Source organism: Capricornis sumatraensis, chromosome 13 (assembly GCF_032405125.1).
Source record: "Capricornis sumatraensis isolate serow.1 chromosome 13, serow.2, whole genome shotgun sequence".
Classification (NCBI taxonomy): Eukaryota; Metazoa; Chordata; class Mammalia; order Artiodactyla; family Bovidae; genus Capricornis; species Capricornis sumatraensis.
The window spans coordinates 71890448-71909632 of NC_091081.1; the positions used below are offsets into that span (position 1 = coordinate 71890448).

Genomic DNA, 19185 nt, shown 5'->3' on the forward strand with positions numbered 1-19185 from the left:
TCATAGAAAGCCACTGAATTCTCCCAAAGGCAGAAAGATATTCAATTGTTTGGAATTGATATACTGAGTCATTCAAGCAAACAAAACAAGAATAAATAAATAAAATTTTGTTGTGAGATTACTATGGGTAAAACTACCCCATGTGCTAAATTTTTAAGTGAATAATATAAACTATTGATTTTTAGTCATTTTTATTATAAACTTTAAATTTCTAATTAATTTTAATTTTAAAATAAAATCCTAATTTAAAACCAGTTGATTAGTTGAAACTGAGATGAAATATCATGCGTTTGAGGATCTCTTATTTTATCTTTGCCATCACAAAAGTAGATATTTGGGAGTGTTGTTGCTTTTTACCCAACAGAATTCTAGATATGTCTCTGAAACAGGAGAAGATAGATTGCAAGTGTACAAAGCTAACCTACAGTAGCAGATATGCTCAATATTCATCTTAAATTGTTTAAAGTCCTCTGGGAACCAAAGTTTTGTGAGTTTTGAGAATGTCAGGATGAGTTCATGATCTGATGAGAGGGATGAAGTGTAAAAATCAAAACAAAATTCCAAAAGTCCCCGCCCCTTAAATTGGTGGGGTACTGGCCTAAACTGGTGATTTGTTGAAGGTCTCCCCAAGGACCCTGATAGCAGTTTTTGCATTTTACTATGTATACCTCATGAGAAGAGTTAACTCATTGGAAAAGACTCTGATGCTGGGAGGGATTGGGGGCAGGAGGAGAAGGGGACGACAGAGGATGAGATGGCTGGATGGCATCACTGACTCCATGGACGTGAGTCTGAGTGAACTCTGGGAGTTGATGATGGACAGGGAGACCTGCCGTGCTGCAATTCATGGGGTCGCAAAGAGTCGGACACAACTGAGCGACTGAACTGAACTGAACTGAATGTGTACCTAATTAGTGCAAACTTTACATTTTTCTTCCCCAGTTTATCCTCCAAAACCCAGGGAAGAAGGTAGTATTAATCTCATTTTACACATGAGGAATCTGACCCTTAGGAAAAGTAAGGAATTTGTCCAAGGTTGCCCATGTTACCAAGGTCTGGATTGAAATCCATGTCTGGCAGACAATGGAGTCTAGGATTTTTCCACTATACCACAAAGCCTCTCAGCAAGAAATTGTCTCTTCTCCAAACAGTTTCATAATCCAGTGATGACAAATCATCCAACAGATATATTTTCAAACTAGGTGAAAAGGTGGATCATAAAATTCTGTGGGGAAGTGATCTCTCTTTTTCGCAATTTACAGAGGTTAAAGCGTCTGCCTCCAATGTGGGAGACCTGGGTTCAATCCCTGGGTCAGGAAGATCCCCTGGAGAAGGAAATGGTAACCCACTCCAGTATTCTCATCTGGAGAATCCCATGGACGGAGAAGCCTGGTAGGCTACAGTCCACGGGGTCACAAAGAGTCGGACACGACTGAGTGACTTCACCCTTCACCCTATGGAGATATACCTATTTTTTAAAAAGCTCTCCAGGTAATTCTGACCGTCTCCCAGCTGGCTTCTAATGCTTTTCTCCCTCCTCTTCACCTAGCCAACTCCTCCTCACCTGGACTCAACTATGATGAGTTCCCCATCTCCAGGCCTTCTCCTGCCTTCCCTTAACCCTCTTCAGTCCTTCTCTTGCATGATTCCCTCAATGAACTCATCACATTGTTTCACAATTATTTATTTACTTGAGGTTTGCTCCTATTTGACTGGCGAGCTCGTTGAAAGCTTTGAGTCTTCAGTACCTAGCAAAGTTCGACACTCAAAAAATGTAATCAGTAAACAAAATTTTCAGAGCCACTTAGAAATGGCCTGAAAAAAATCTTAAAACTTGTTTTTATCGCTGGTTACGCCTAGTGAATTAACTAGGTAATTCAATAAATATTAAATTCAATACATATTAAAACAATTTTAAAGGTTTCTAGTGTAAGACAGCGTTCTTGGATGCGGAAGCTCCAGAGTACTACATTTCCCGAAATTCCTGAGGCTCAGTCGCTACTGGTTTGTTGAGTGTTCTTGACAGCCTGTCATTTCAACCAATACCCTGACGAGAATTTCCCTGCACCGGGCGGGAGGCGACCAATCATAAGGAAGAGGGCGGGAACTTCTTATTTGGGCTCAGAAAACCCTCTGTAACTCAGAAGCGTCAGGGGCTGGGAGTTGCTAGCTTGGGGAGAGTATACTTCTTGCCACTTCCACCTCACTAATTAGAACTCGTCTTTATGGGTTTCCAACCTTTTCTTTACGTTTTTCCTAGTTTCCACTCCTTCCTAATCAGTACCTCTGCTTCCCATCTACCTTTCCGTGTTAAACTCACTCTCCGGAAAAGGTAACCGCAGCATAAATCTATCTTTTCAAACTTGAGCTAGACATCTGTCTGTGAGCATCCAAGTGAGACTGTGACAGTGAAGCAATGGAAAGATTCGAGCTTAAACTTCCTTCTTTCCCCCTTTCTCCTTGCAAGAGTGAAGAAGCTACTGGAGATTGCTTAGTGGACAACAGCATTACAGGACGGATTGAAGATTCTGAAATGAGTGCCCGCGCTCTTTACTTCTACCCTCTCTCCCACCCCCATCTCCACCACCTTAGCGTACGGACTGAATCCAGGGCTGGTGTGTCACTGGTTGGGGCAGACACCCAGCCCTGGAACCGGTTCCCTTTGGCAGCCTATCCCATTCTAGCAGCTACCTGCCAGGTCCACGCTTTCATCCTACCAATAGTAAGAGCTTCAGGAAAGAATTCATTTCCCCCGCTCTAGGTTCATCTCCTTTCCTAGTACCTTTGTAAGTCTGTCATACTCTTGCCACAGAAATAACCGTTGTCTAGACGCTCTTTTTCCAAAATCCAAATCCAAATCAACCCAAAACAAAGACCATCAATAAAGCAGCAACAATTATTTTGCAGCCAGCAGCCGGGAATGTGTGCCTCGTTAAAGGGTGAGAATATAAACCCTCGCTTTAATGACCGATTTTGAAATAAAGGTTTCCTGCTGCTTGGTAGTCATCAACATTTTTACTACCCCAGCTGCAGGAGAACCAGCTGCATCCACTGGCAGGGCGATTGAGATGGGAGAAATTTAGCCACGGTCTGGGATTTTCGCAGAGGATAATTTAAGCCCCAGCTCCACTCCGACGGCGGAGGGGGTGGGTACGCGCGGTGCGCATGCTCAGCAGCCCGGCTCCGCCGAGGCCCAGCTGCCGCCACCGCCGCGGCCAGCGCTGTAATCGCGGCTGCCGCTGCTGCTCGGAGCGGGCGTTGGTGCCCTGTGCCGAGGCGCCCTGTCAGACGGGAGGGAGCGGCCGGGCGGGACCGCGGGCGGCGGCGACGGCGGTGCCTGAGGAGGGCAGCCGGGGCTCTGAAGGAGCGAGCGAGGGCGGGCCGAACCAGCCGCGGAGAAGCGAGGCAGAGAGCGCGGGGACCCACCCCGGCGCCCTGCGTGCGATGCCCGGCGGGCAGCGGCGCTGAGCGGCAAGGAGGCCAAGCGGCGAACGCGGAGAGCCTGCGACCCCCGGGAGGAAGAGGAGGAGGAGGCGGCTGATCCGGAGCAGGAGGAAGCGCTGAGGGACTGCGGGGGCCCGGGCGGGCGAGCGGCGGAGCCGCTGGCCATGGACGCGGCGGCGGCGGGGGCGAGCCGGGGCGGCGGCGCGGCGCAGAGTCAGCCCGCCGCCAGGTGAGGCTGGGCGGCGCGGGCTCGGGGCGCCGCCGCCACTGCTGTGCCGCCGGGCCGCGGAGCGAGGCGGCGGCGGCGGCGGCGGCTGAAGCGGCGGCCTCAGAGCGAGAGGGGTCGCCGGCGGGGCTTCTGGTCGCCGCTGCGCTCTCTCGTCGTCGCAGCATTTCCTGTTCGGATTATCTCTCGCTTCTCCCCAGCTGCCTCCTTCCCCTCACACTCCCACTCGCGCCTGCTCCTCTGCGTCCTCGGTCGAAGCTGCTCTCGGCCCGGGCCGGTTCCCCCCCGCCTGGGGACGCCCCTTACCTCGGCTCCCGGGGTGCGGGGGAGCCCCGCCGCGACCATGAGGAAATTCAACATCAGGAAGGTGCTGGACGGCCTGACCGCCGGCTCGTCCTCGGCCTCGCAGCAGCAGCAGCAGCAGCAGCAGCACCCACCTGGGAACCGGGAGCCCGAGATCCAGGAAACGCTCCAGTCCGAGCACTTTCAGCTCTGCAAGGTGAACGGAGCGCGCAGCCCCGCGAAAATTGGGGTCGTTCTAGGGGCACCTCGGGCTTTAAGCCTGAGTGCCAGGGTTAGAACGCCAATAATACTCAATACCGCGAATAAAAGGGCTCGCTCCCCCAGCACACATTTGCTTGGTGGGCTATTTTGGAGATTGACATCATCTTACTCCTCTTTTCGTTGATTTTCACATGCGGCAATCATTTCAGGATTGCTTCCAGCATACTGACCTTTAATTCGTATTCTTAATCAACGACGTTTATATTCCAGCATTTTGATAGATCTTTCACCGACTTCCAAGTTTCCTTTGGGAACAGTGTCTAACGAATATTGTTTATGAAAAAGATAGACGTGTTCAACTGGATGTTGGCTCATTTTCACCTTAAAATGTGGTAGGAGACTTCACATATGAAATCACAGGGTCTTGTTAGCCTTGTGTTTGGTGGAAAAGTTAGAAGTGGAATTTTTGCCTGTTAATTGTACGGCAATTGCCATAGTGATGTGTAATTCAGAAAGAATGATGCAGCGAATTAATTCACCAGCTGCTCAGTGAGAAATACAAACTTGTGTCTGTATTAATACCTGCCTTCTTCATAAATACCAGGCGTTCGTAAGTCAGAGTTTAAGTGTGTATTATACTTTTTGCTTCAGTAGCCTAAAATTAAGGATTTAATACCAAGATGCAAAAATAGATGCTGTATTTATTTTCATTCTGTTACGGTTGCAACATGATGAGATAGATTTTTGCTAATTCCTTTGCTGAATCCTTAATTAATTATGACAGCGTTTCCGTAAACGTACTTGCATTTAACATAGAAATAAAGTAAGGCTGAAGTTATCACACTTGAAATAAGCATGAATTGCATTTTTAAATGAATTTATAGAATTTTTTACCACTGCCAACTTTAATAATTTATTCTCAGACATAAGAGTAAAAAGAATGTTAAATTTTTTTCTAGAGTACCTCTGTGATGAGAAAGTAGAAATGTAACACTGGGACCGATTTTTTTTTTTTTGGTTTCAGTTTTTACTTGCATAAGTTTTTATGTGATGTAGAATTCATAGTTTTCATAGTTTTTTTTTAAATAGCAGTGCATGTATGTGTGTTTTGTTTCAGTTATAATAGGTTCTTAATTGGTTCTAGGTTCTAATGTCTCTGTTGACTTTTCTGTTTTAAAACTTTGCTTCCTGCCCTGGCTGCTGTGATGTCACTTGCCCATGCCTAGACTGTTCGCCATGGATTTCCCTATCAACCCTCGGCCCTGGCCTTTGATCCTGTACAGAAGATCCTGGCAGTGGGAACTCAGACTGGTGCTTTAAGGCTGTATCCTTTCATTTAATTTAATTGAACTTTTCCCCAGTCATTCTCTTTGCTGATTAGTTGCTTTTCCTATGTAATTCCAAAGAAATGGTATGATCAGGTATTAATGTGAAATCCTGTGATTGTTTTTCCCCTTGATTATACATACGTTCAGGTTGTGTGTTGCCTTGTTGTGTCTTGACTCTCAATTTATACATAGCTAAAAACATGTGAAAAGAGTTCTAAAGGTTTGTAATAATAATTACTGTCTTTGCAAGGAGGTAGAAGTTTCTAAGGGGAAATATATCTGCTTATAGTAGTGGTCTATTGAACAGACTATGTTGAGGATGAAGCTTAAAGACAATTGCACGAGGCACATTTTATTTGCTTTTTAAAAATATTGTTCATAGTAGATGTTCCAGTTATGACCTATTTATTATTCTATTGAATTAGAGATTGAATTTGAATTTGTTTCTGACCTGATCATCTAAAAAAATTAGAAAACAAATGTAAATTTTATAAGTTACGAAGTGTTGCTGTTTTCTAGAAGTTTTAGAGCATTTTCTTAGTATAATGCAAATAGAGAAGTATACTATCTTGATATGTTTCCCCATCATGATCTACATTTGTGATGTATATGTAAATACTGTGAGGTTAACTGTACTCTGAAGTATAGACATTTTTCCTAGTTATGCATGAATTATAATTTTATCATAGCATGTTTTTCCAAATATCTACTCATTCTTCGAGATCATTTTTTCAGTCTGAACAATGGAGAATATTTAACAATTCCTCTCAAACTATTAAAACTTGAAGTAAAATTGTGTTTACTTTTACTGTGACATTTACCTACATTGCCCTTATTTTTAAACTTAAGCTTAAGATTTTAAAAAGAAAATGCTTTGTTCACCATCAATAGGGTATCTGCTTCCTATATATTAGTGAGGTAATGTGTTGGTAATAAATAGCAAAATACACCAGATAATAAACAGAGACCCAAGGAACGCTGCTCTCCACATTTTAGATTTATCTGCCTCCTGAGAAGGGGGAGGGGGTGGGAAGCTTGCGTTTGATTTAACATGTATTTTGCATTTCCTTACCTTTCAAAGTCTTCATTTCAAAGTAGGGCTATATATGGTATCAGGATATGCCTCGTTTCCTTTGTGATTAATGTGCTATGTTCAAAATGCTTACAAAAGTTTTCATTGAATTGTGTTACTAAGTGAAGACTATCATTCATAGTAAATATCAATAGTACTCTCATACCTAGTAAAATGGTAATATCTGACCAGGCTAGATCTCAGTTTGTGAGTTTCTAAGACGGTATGTCTAAATGGTTCTTGTCCAAATATCTAGTTGATTCTGAAATATTTTTTACTTCATTTGTTTAGATATTCCTATAGTGGAATAGGAAACCTTCTAGTGGAGGGTTCCTGTTTTAGTCTTGTGAAGATGGGATTTAAATTTTGGCAGTGTGGGTACTAGTTGTCCAGCACAGCTCTGTGTAGTGGCAAAAGCAGTGCGTTGTTGATCTAGATGGACTGTTCAGAATGAAAAGCCAATTTTTTTTGTTCACAAAGAGAGTATCGCCTGGACTCAAAGGGGGAAAAGTGTGGAACTAAATTAGTTATTTTTAGATTATTTTGGTTTTCTTTTCAGTGGGTTTAATTTTTACTGTTTTCCCAGTTGAGACCCAATGTGGTCTCAATTTTTTTATGTACATAACTGTTTTTAACAGCCAGTCTGCTTCTTTTATAACTTAATATAGTAAGTACTGCAAGCAAGGCTGACTTTATAAAACCAAATATTTTTCTTAAACAAGACTTTTTACCCCTAATGCATTTGAGTAATTAGCATATTATTAATACGCAAGGGGAGAGGTTAAAGTGTTAGGCCTAATGTTAATTGCCAAATGACAGCAGGGATCAGGTGTACAAACTCATCACTTAGGTCAGTCTTTTGCTATTGTACATGTTTAATAGTTAAATACTATATGAAAAGGAAACCTATAATTTACATTTACACTTAATTCTTTTTAGAACTTTTCTTACTATATTTAGAATGAAATTAAGGAAGGAATTTATCAAATATATTTCTGCTTTCCCTTTTATGAGATTTATATGAACATTCCAGAGTGATAAATTGGTTTGCCTACCAGTAATACCACCTAGTCATTCCTCCTGTCAAGTTTAGGTGGAAGATAAGCTCATGAGCTTTATTATGGCTTATATTTGTAGAAAGTGACTAAGATCTTTTTATTCTTATATAATTTCTACCATATGTGGTTTAAAATTTGTTCATTTCTCCATTTGTTTTGAAAACTGGGCAGCTATAGTTTATTTCCAAGCTCCATATTGATTTAATGTGCAGACTTATTCTAAGTCTGTTCTTTTGCCCTAGCTATGTTTTTCACTATTTTATTCAGTTTCTTTTAGTCCTTTGTTTTTTTCTCATATTAGACTCTTATAGCCTATAATACATTTGTTCTAAAAGATGTCTTTAGGACAGAAATATACTTGTAAATCAAAGTCTTTACTTTCATTTAACTGTGGAGCAGAGTAGGAGATTTTTAAAAGTGGGATTGGGCTGTTAGAATTTGAATTGGATATCTAATTTAACTAATAGAATATCTTCCTAAATGTTGAAGGACTATATTAAGTACTGTTTTGAGATTAGGAATAAAATATGGAATTTATATCTGATATCTAATGTTTGTAGATAAGAACTGTGGAAATCTGAATCCTTAAATAGTATCTAACCAATAATGATGCAAGATAAATTGAATGTATTTGCAGCATTAACGTATAGCGAATGACTAATCTAATTATATAAACGTGCTTTATGTTCAGCCTTCTTGGCTTCTGGAGAGTGAATATGAAGTTGGAGTGAACTTACTGATAGGAAGCAGGAGAGCATAATTTTATATGCCAAGTCATAGTAATGATTTAATTATCTTAATTCTCCTCTTGCCATGTAGAAGAGGGTGCAGTTTGCTTCTTCCAAGTAATCTAGGCATCAGAACTGTTGGGATAAAATAATCATCTGTCCCCAAATGGAACACCGAAAAGGGAGAAAAAAGGTTCTAACTGAAGAATGAAGGCATTGCTAGGAATGCTGCCATTGTCCTTATCTAGACTCCTGGTTTACTAGTATAATTTTGAATTGGATCATAGTCTGTTGTAACCATGGTCTACCCTGATCTTATTTTTAAGGTATTTTTTCCTAAACACAGTGAGGTCATTTTACATACGAATATTTCAAGGACTGTGCCAAAAAATGGAAAATTTACTGAAGTTTTGTAAAAACTCATGAGTTTTTTAAGTATCAAACTTATCAAAGGACCTCATTTTTGTCTTCCTGACTTGTGGAAAACATGGTCGGCAGTGTCTGCTTTGATAAGGTGTAGACCTGTCTTTCAAATTTCAGTGTAAAGTTATTGAATGCAGAGTTACAAAAGGCTTTCTGTACATTGGAGTTCATTTAATAAGCACTTACTAAGTGTTAACATTTGATTATGAATTGTGCCCTTATCTCTTGTTCATGTCTTGCCACTAAAGAATTATGTGTCCTTGAGTTAGGTTTTTTTCCTTACTTTTAAAATGAAGGTGCTGTATTAGATGATTTCTTCAAGAAGCAACTTTTTGATTCTAAGTAGTTATATATTGTCCTGAATGGGGAAAAGAAGTGAAAATGTTCCTTACTTTCAAGGATTAAAACTACACATAGTTGAAATTAGAATTATTTAGGGGTCTACTTCCCAGGTGGTGCTAGAGAAAGAACATCCCTGCCAATGTAGAAGACATAAGAGATGCAGGTTCATTCCCTAGGTGGGAAATATCCCTTGGAGGAGGACATGGCAACCCACTCCAGTATCCTTGCCTGGAGAATCCCATGGACGGAGGAGCCTGGTGGGCTATGGTCCATAGGGTTGCAAAGACACGGCTGAAGCATTTTAGCTGCAGCAGCAGCTACTGGCATAACACAAAGTGAAACTACAGTTGAATTTATTGCATTTGCTGACATTTCTGCACATTAGTAGATGAGGATTCAGAATGGTAGAAAAGAAGTTGGATAATTATTCTAGGCTAACAAGTCAAAAGTAGAGAAAAGAGAGTTATGGTAGTTTGGAAGGATACTAAAGAGACTGGTTGAAATTGTGATCCTAATTGAGTTGGGAGAAATAAGGAACCAATTGATGGAAAAACTTTAGTGTCAACCTGAGTTGCCTGGCTGTTACTCAGTAAGGAATCATTGTAGCTGTGTGAGAGAGATGCTGTCAGGTAGACTGTGACCTTTCGGATGATTAGCAGGGCAGTGTGTCATGGATGAAAAAAATAGAACCAAGGCAACCTTTGTATGTCACTATTAATCCGTATGGGTAGTAAAGTGGATCCAAAGCAGGGGAAGTAGAATGGGAACTGGAGAAGGACTTGAGGATTTCTTTGTATCAGATCTTAGAGGGAGTAGCTGCAGATAAAGTTCAAATACTGCCCCGAAGCAATTACAAGACAGAAAAGGAAAACTTGATAAAGAAGGTGGCAGAGTAGTATTGAGTTTGGAATTATGTCATCTTTTTTAGTTTATTCCTCTTGCCATTTTGAGAAGGTAGCCTAGACCTATTTTAGCTTAAGAAGTGGATACAGTTTTATATTTGATTGCCTTTGGGTTGGTCCCCAGTGATTTCTTGGATTTTGTTATTGAGCTAGTGTGAAGTCACTGTTAGCTGTTTGGCTTTGTCCGTTTATTCTCGGTCAGTGTCTCTCAGTAATGCTAGCATTTGAGGCTGGTAATTGTGTGGGTTTGTCCAGGATGTTGTAGTCTGTTTGGTATCCATGGTTCCTGCTTACTAAATGCTACGTTACCTCTGCTGTCAGTGTGCGACCAGATGCCCTCATGCTTCCAGATGCCCTTACACTTCCAGATGCTCCTGGTTGAGAGCCACTATACTCTGTCTTAGGTCTTCCACCAGTTAAGTTGGAATAACCCTCCTAGCTCATGAAGTGAGAATCAGAATTAAATGCAGTAATGTAAATGTATAGTTTTTAAGAGCATACCAGTGACTGTTTCAGTGACTGTTCAATATGATATTATTATAATTATGAGTTTCTCCTGTGGTTTTAATTTTCAGTTCTTTCATTTATTTCAGCAAATACTTGCTGAGAGGCAACTCGGTGCCAGGCACTGTGTAGGAAGGCCTTAATTTCATTTACTTTTATAGCTGACACAGTCTTCGAAGAAAAGATCTTAAAGTACTATTTTGTCTTTTTAAAGATGGTTGTGTTTCTTTCAACCACAGGTTTGCAAAATTGTTACTTAGATGTGATAAGATAATATGTGAAGATTTGTTATACACACTGGTTGATAAATGACTGCTTAAAGATTTTGTACAATAAGTTAGCATTGCAGTGTTTGACTTGCTGCTTATTTATTTTACAGAACATAATCACAATATTGGAAAAATTTGGAAATAAATTTTTGTTCAAAGTAGTTAAAAGTGAAACCGTTTAGCTAGAAACTGTTTTTTAAAAACCACATTTTTATTACTCTTCTTCCTCACCATCCTTTTTGTTCATAGAGGAATTCTAGTCATTTGAAATTCTAGCTATAGAGGAGAAACAAGGACTTTGAAACACTTTTATTCCTCAACTCTTAACTCATTAAAGAGGACTTTGTATAAAAGGAAGAATGAGTACTGTGTCAGCTATAGGTTGTGATTCTCAGCATGGATTTTGGCAGCAGGAAAAAAAGACACATTGACTTTAGAAACTACCAGAAAAGCTGTCTGCCTGAAAGCAGTTATTTTACAATGAATTTCTTGTGGAGGGGGAAAAAAAGTATGATAGAATGTGAATGGAACTGAAAAGGGATATGTTAGTTACTGGTGAATCAAATTTGTGGTTGGTAAGCACTTTAGGCTTTAAGTAAGATAGGCTTTTTTTTTTTTTTTTTTCTGTTAGGTATTCTCTTTGTTTTCCTTTTTTTTTTTTTTAGTATAATTTGTTTTTAAAATTATAACCTGACTTTGCCATTCTGGTGGAGAAAGGTAAAGGAATGTTGGAGGACTTACCTCATTAAAAGTTTATGCTCTGGTCTTCAGGCTAATTTTGGATAAACCAATTAAAATCTCTAGGCTTCTAGTTTCCTTCTCTGTAAAACTAGAAAATAGGGATTGGTGATTTCTAAGAGTCCTTCCAGCTCTATGATCTTGAATTTCTGCAGAGGATTTGGGAATGCTGTGGACCACCTCTGTCTAGAGTATCTTCTGATTGGTTGTTCTGAGTACCTGTTACAGAGGGTGAAGTGTTGGACTCACTTCCATTGTGGGTTCCTTTACTTTGTACCCATTGACTGCATTCATAAGTCAGCAGATACAGAGTTGTAATCTTTTGTTTACAAAAGGGAGCAAGGAATAACATTTTCTTTTATTGTTGAAACAACAGCTCACATTGAATAAGATGGTGAATTGTTGCTTTTCCTTGTATAATCAGTAAGTGCTCAAGATGACATGGGAAAGTTAGGGAATTTTTAATATTGTTAACAAAGTTTGCTTTCCTTTCTTGAGTGTTAGTGGTCAGGTTGTAAAATTAAAATGAGATTACTTAAAAATAATGCTGGGTTCCTAATTATATGATTTAATTAAATTTTATATAAGAAATTTAATAGAGACTAATTTCATTGACTTGCTAGCATGTAATTTGAATAGCAAATCTGGTAATTGTATAGTACTTGGAATAGTAATAACTAGCAATGTACATGTAAATAAGTGAACTATAGTGGTGATTATACTTTAAAAAAAAGATAAGCTTTGGTTGTCTTTCTTTGACTTTAACTTCATGCATTGGGAGTGACACCTTATTTACAAGAAGGAAATTAATAATCAGAGTGTCAGCATTGATTTGTAATGTTTAAATGAGAATATCCGTCCTGATTTGGCATTATCATCATTGGAAGGTATTTTAAGATTGTGGATCAATGAAATGTCTTTGGTTTGAACTAAACAGATGTCTGTTTAAGGATATAGCAAAATGATAACAGAGAAAAGGACCTTTGCCTGTATACTATCTTTTAAATTTGGGGCTTCCCTGGTAACTCAGCTAGTAAAGAATCCACCTACAATGCGGGAAACCCTGGTTTGATTACTGGGTCAGGAAGGTCCCCTGGAGAAGGGATTGTCTCACTCCACTCCAGTATTCCTGGGCTTCCCTGTGGCTCAGATGGTACAGAATCCACCTGCAGTGCGGGAGACCTGGATCCTACCCCTGGGTTGGGAAGATCCTCTGGAGGAGGGCATGGCAATCCACTCCAGTCAGTATTCTTGGCCTGGAGAATCCCCATAGACAAAGGAGCCTGGTGGGCTATAGTCCATGGGGTCCCAAAGACTGAGACACGACTGAGCAACTAAGCATACCTTTAATATTTGAATACCTTTTGTTAAACATAATATAGTAGTATAAAACTTTGGAGGAAGTAGAACAGAGTAGCTGACTTGATTTCTATTAAATAAACAGAGTTCATAAAACTATCATCGTCAAAAGACTACCAAAAGGTACTTGATATATCTCCCTTGCCTTAATCACTTGTGAGATAAGTCACTCTAAGAAGAAAATAGTACCTTCAGATTTAAATACTCAGACTTCTTACTATGAAAATGTTCAGGCTTCCATATAATGTCTTGTACTTTTAATTTGAACCCATTTCTGATTTTTATTTGTAACATCAAAGAGGAAAGACAAGTTAGTTATCTTCCATATATCATTATTACAACTTTTAACATTTTTGAAGAATTTAAAGAGTAGTCATCTACTTCTGGATTTGGTGATCCCAGTTGCTTTAATCTCTCACTCTTTTGCATTCATTTTAAAGAAATTTTGAATTTTGTTAATCGCTCCATTCAATGTGTTACTTTTGTTTCTTGGTCGGGGGGAGTGCGTGAGTGGAAGGAGGGTTAGGGGAAAGAATCATTGACACAGTGACTCCTTACTACTAGTGCTCCACAGTGGGCCATGTGTTTAATGATTCCTTAAGTCTAGAATCTTTTTTTTTTTCCCCCATTAAATAATTCTTTAAAGCTGAGTGCTTTTGTTTTTGTGATGTATTTTTGGTTTTAATTTCATGCCTACTTCTCATGTAGCCATCTTTTTCTTACTTCACCATTGAAAATCTAAATTTCTATATTACCATCCTTTTATATGTAATATGATATAGTCATTATCTAAAAATAGGCCTTTAGGAATTTATTAACTGTCAGAAATGTTATGAGAAGATGCAGTAGAGTCCAAAGCAGTGCAAATTAGAATCAACCAATATCCTCTGCCTTATGAAAAGTTCAGAAATTTGGACGGAGGTCAGTATACAATTATAAAATCAAAACAGAAGGAAGATGCAGATTCTTAAATGATTAGCTTAGTATGGTCTCTACTAAAGATCATATAAAAGATGAGTGTATGTGTACATGCAAATGAAGTAATGAAGATCTAAATCTTTAATTCAGGAGTCAGCAATTTTTTTTGGTAAAGTGCTAGGTAGTAAACATTTTGGCTTTATCATCTCTGACCCAGCAACTCAACTCTGCTTGTGTAGCACAAAAGCAGCATAGACAGTATTTGCAGGAAAGAATGTAGATACTTCACTATATAACTTTATTTATAAAATCAGGCAGTGGGCTAGATTCAGCCCGCAAGCTGAAGTTTGCCAACCCTTGCCCTAGTTTATTAGGCTTCCTTGCTCTTAAATTAGGGAGGAATGCTCAGGAAGGAATTATTGGGATTCCTGGGTGGCTCAGACAGTAAAGAATCTGTCTGCAATGCAGGAGATCCAAGTTCAGTCCCTGGGTTGGGAGGATCCTCTGGAGAAGGCAATAAACCCACTCCAGTTTATTCAGCTTCCTTGCTTTTAAATTACGGAGGAATGTTCAGGAAGGAATGACTACAGAGATTTTTATAGTTAAGTCTCATAAATTACACTTGGACACTCAAATTTAATCTTTTAGTCATAAATAGAAAAATACTGTGAAGAACCAATGATACATGGTACCATTATATACCAAGTTAATTTATTTTCATAAGTTTTTTTTGACCCTGTGAAAGATGCATTATTTTTCTGGTCAATTATAATTACTATGATAATGAAGATGACTTATCAGGCATCCTTTGGGGACAGTTCAGTCATCAGTTCTATTATTGAAGTATTCAGCTTGTTTGAGACCTTTTCTTCCTAATTTTAATTTAAAATATATTGATATTTGTAGTTTTTTCTTAATATTTTCATTAATCTTATATTGAGATAAGTAGGAGCATTTAGATACTTCTAAAAATAGAAATGAATGTAAACATTTTGTTAAGGTTTGTGATTTCTTCAGTTCAGTTGAGTCACTCAGTCGTGTCCGACTCTTTGCGACCCCATCAGTCGCAGCACGCCAGGCCTCCCTGCCCATCACCAACTCCCGGAGTTCACTCAGACTCATGTCCATCGAGTCCATGATGCCATCCAGCTATCTCATCCTCTTTTGTCTCCTTCTCCTCCTGCCCCCAATCCCTCCCAGCATCAGAGTCTTTTCCAATGAGTTAACTCTTCACATGAGGTGGCCAAAGTACTGGAGTTTCAGCGTTGGCATCATTCCTTCCAAAGAAATCCCAGGGCTGATCTCCTTCAGAATGGACTGGTTGGATCTCCTTGCAGTCCAAGGGACTTTCAAGAGTCTTCTCCAACACCACAGTTCAAAAACATCAATTCTTCGGCACTCAGCCTTCTTCACAGTCCAACTCTCACATCCATACATGACCACAGGAAAAACCATAGCCTTCACTAGACGGACCTTAGTCGACAAAGTAATGTCTCTGCTTTTGAATATGCTGTCTAGGTTGGTCATAACTTTTCTTCCAAGGAGTAAGCGTCTATTAATTTCATGGCTGCAGTCACCATCTGCAGTGATTTTGGAGCCCAAAAAAATAGTCTGACACTGTTTCCACTGTTTCCCCATCTATTTCCCATGGAGTGATGGGACCGGATGCCATGATCTTTGTTTTCTGAATGTTGAGCTTTAAGCCAACTTTTTCACTCTCCTCTTTCACTTTTATCAAGAGGCTTTTTAGTTTCTCTTCACTTTGTGCCATAAGGGTGGTGTCATCTGCATATCTGAGATTATTGATATTTCTCCCAGCAATCTTGATTCCAGCTTGTGTTTCTTCCAGCCCAGCATTTCTCATGATGTACTCTGCATACACGTTAAATAAGCAGGGTGACAATATATAGCCTTGACGTACTCCTTTTCCTATTTGGAACCAGTCTGTTGTTCCATGTCCAGTTCTAACTGCTGCTTCCTGACCTGCATACAGATTCCTCAAGAGGCAGGTTAGGTGGTCTGGTATTCCCATCTCTTTTAGAATTTTCCACAGTTTCTTGTGATCCACACAGTCAAAGGCTTTGGCATAGTCAATAAAGCAGAAATAGATATTTTTATGGAATTCTCTTGCTTTTTTGAGGATACATCGGATGTTGGCAATTTGATCTCTGGTACGTCTGCCTTTTCTAAAACAAGCTTGAGTATCTGGAAGTTCATGGTTCACGTATTGCTGAAGCCTGGCTTGGAGAATTTTGAGCATTACTTTACTAGCGTGTGAGATGAGTGCAATTGTGCAGTAGTTTGAGCATTCTTTGACATTGCCTTTCTTTGGGATTGGAATGAAAACTGACCTTTTCCAGTTCTGTGGCCACTGCTGAGTTTTCCAAATTTGCTGACATATTGAGTGCAGCATTTTCACAGCATCATCTTTCAGGATTTGAAACAGCTCAACTGGAATTCCATCACGTCCACTAGCTTTGTTCGTCATGATGCTTGATTTCTTAGATGTCTGCAAATTTTGATGAAAAATAAATCATTTTCATTTGTGGAAGAAAACCTGAAAAAATGTATTAACAACAAAAACCCATAAAGCTCTTAGACGTAAATTTATGTGCGTGGTTACCTTCTTTAAGAGTCAGATAGGTTCCTCGCCTTTTCTTGGAATGAATATACATGGTACTTAAATTGAAAAATTATATCTACTTTGAAAAATTTTTATCATTGTTCGCTGTCTATATAACTTTTTCCTAGCAGTAACTACAAACTTTATTCAGTAAATAAAGCTAATTTCTACTTAGTTTCACTTTTCCAACTGGTGTCTAAAGGTTATTATATAAAGACAAATGAAATGATGACATACTGAACATACTGTGTATTTTTACTGGTGCTGTGATGTAAAAACGAACATTGATCTAGATTACCATTCCCTTAATCTGGGCATGAATACAAAGAAAAAAAATTAGCTAATGCTTTTGACTTCAATACAGTCTTCATTGGGAAATAAGAATTTGCTAAGCACATGATGCTGTTTGCAAAATAATGTAGACTTAGAAATTATACATAGTTACTATTGAATAATGTTTATTTTTTTAACTAGGAATGTTTTTATAACAGTTTTTGGTTGTGTTTCCCTTTCAGTAAGGGCTGTCTAGAACTTTTGAAGCTTTTCCTGGTGAGGTTGTCTGTTGAAGAGTGATTAATCCTACCTTTTCTTGAAAGTACATAATCTTTTGTAGTAATAGCAGTTACCTCGGCTTTTTCACAACAGTACTCTGCCAAACGTGACTAAATCTAGTGGCATCAACTATTGCAGTACTTTCTGCCAAATTGCTTTCCTTTTGTGTGTGTGTGTGTATAATATATATATATTAATATATATATATTTTGTCTTTTGAAAGGGACAAAAAGTATTGAAACAGATTTTCCATATTTGTAGTCTTTGTACTCTATTTTTCATAATGTGTTTTGTTTTTATTCTAAAATTCACTTGGTCATACATACTTAAGAACTTAACCATTAAGCATCTGAGAATGAATGCTGGGTAAAGACTGTTACTTGATACGTGAGAATGTATGTTCCTTCTTGTTTCTTTAACCCAGACCACGATTATTTATGACTGTATTTCACAGATGACTGAACAAATGGTTCATTTGAAAGTATATTTATGTATCAAAAGCCATTCTAAAGAACTGCCTGTGATAGTAAATATCATTTATTTTGACCCCTTTAGAGATAGTCCTAACTCCAAAGCTGTAAATAATAAGTGGATATTTTTCAACCACTCTGTTCAAAAATAATAAATTCTCATTCAAAACAATAGTGGACGATGTAGCTCGAGACCTATTTCAACCAGTTAATGCTATAATTGGGGCTTCCCAGGTGGCACTAGTGGAAAAGAATCCCCCTGTCAGTGTAGGAGATGTGAGACACGGGTTAAATCCCTGGGGTCAGGAAGATCCCCGGAAGTAGGAAATGGTAACCCACTCCAGTATTCTTGCCTGGAATATTCCATGGTTAGCGGAGCCTGGCAGACTACAGTCCATGGGGTCACAGAGTCAGATGTGACTGAGCACAAGCACTATGCTGTAATTATACTTTAGTCTAGACGCTGCAGTCACTTTGAGTTAATGTGTCACTCACAAGAAAAGCAGTCAAACACATTGGACATTTACTATAAATTACTAAAAATTGTGTTAAGAGAGTTTTAAATGTTGACCTGTGTATCTTTCGTGGTTAATTTTAACATTTTGTTTTACTGTAGAAATAGTGCACAATATAGTTTTGCTTAGGTAGCAGACTAGCAGAATGTTAGCATTGTGAGTAAGAAGTAAAAATTACGTCCACCTTTATGAGAGTGTGGCTAGTTTCACTTCTTAACGTATTAATTTTTTTGGTAGACTTTACTCTTCAGAGCAGTTTTGGCTTCACAGCACAATTGAACAGACAGTACAGAGCTTTCCTATATATCTCTATTTCCATTTGGCACAGACTCCCCCATTGTCAGCATCCCCCCCAGAGCAATACATTTGTTACAGTTGATGAACCTAGACTGACACATTGTCACTCAAAGTCCATAGTTACGTAAGGGTTCCTTCTTGGTCTTATACATACAGTAGGTTTTGACAACTGGATATTGACACGTATCCACCTTTATAGCATCATACAGAATAGTTTCACTGCCCTAAACATTTTCTGCACTTTACCTATTCATCTCTCCCCTTCCCGTACCTCTTGGTAACCAGTGATCTTACTGTTTCCATAATTTTGCCTTTTTTTTCAGAATGTTATATAGTTGGTGTCATAGTCAGCAGCCTTTTTAGATCATCTTTCATTCAGTAATATGCATTTGAGTTTTCCTTATCTCTTAATAGTTGATAACTCATTTCTTTTTTTTTGTTAAATATTATTCCATTGGCCAAATGTACTGCAGTTTATTTATCCATTCACCTACTGAAGGACATCTTTAGTTGCTTCCAAGTTTTGAAAAAATAGGTATACACATCCATGCATGGTTTTATGTGTGGATATAAATTTTCACCTCCTTTGGGTAAATACCAAGGAATAAGACTACTAGATTGTATGAGTATGTTTAGTTTTATAAGAAACTGCCAAACTGTCTTCCACAGTGGCTGTACCATTTTGTATTCCCACCCAGCAGTGAACAAGAGCTATTTGACCGCATGTCATCATCATCATTCGGTGTTGTCGGTTCTGAATTTTGGCTCTTCCAATACATTTGTAGTAATATCTCCTTGTACTAATTTGCATTCCTCCAGTGACCTGTGTGTGGCATCTTTTCATATGCTTATACGCCGTCTGTATATCTTCTTTGGTGAAGTGTCTCTTAAGGTCTTTGGCTCATTTTTAATT

General features: G+C 39.0%; 1 protein-coding gene across 3 annotated transcripts in view; it reads left to right on the forward strand.

The window, feature by feature from the left end:
- Window positions 1-4013: 4013 nt before the first annotated feature.
- The window catches only part of STXBP5 (syntaxin binding protein 5), a 163752-nt gene continuing 148580 nt past the window's right edge, over window positions 4014-19185 (forward strand). For all 3 annotated transcript variants that reach the window (XM_068984863.1, XM_068984864.1, XM_068984865.1), the window contains exons 1-2: window positions 4014-4169; window positions 5401-5498. In XM_068984863.1, the coding sequence (XP_068840964.1) occupies window positions 4014-4169; window positions 5401-5498 (254 nt within the window). The remainder of the gene's footprint in view (window positions 4170-5400; window positions 5499-19185) is intronic.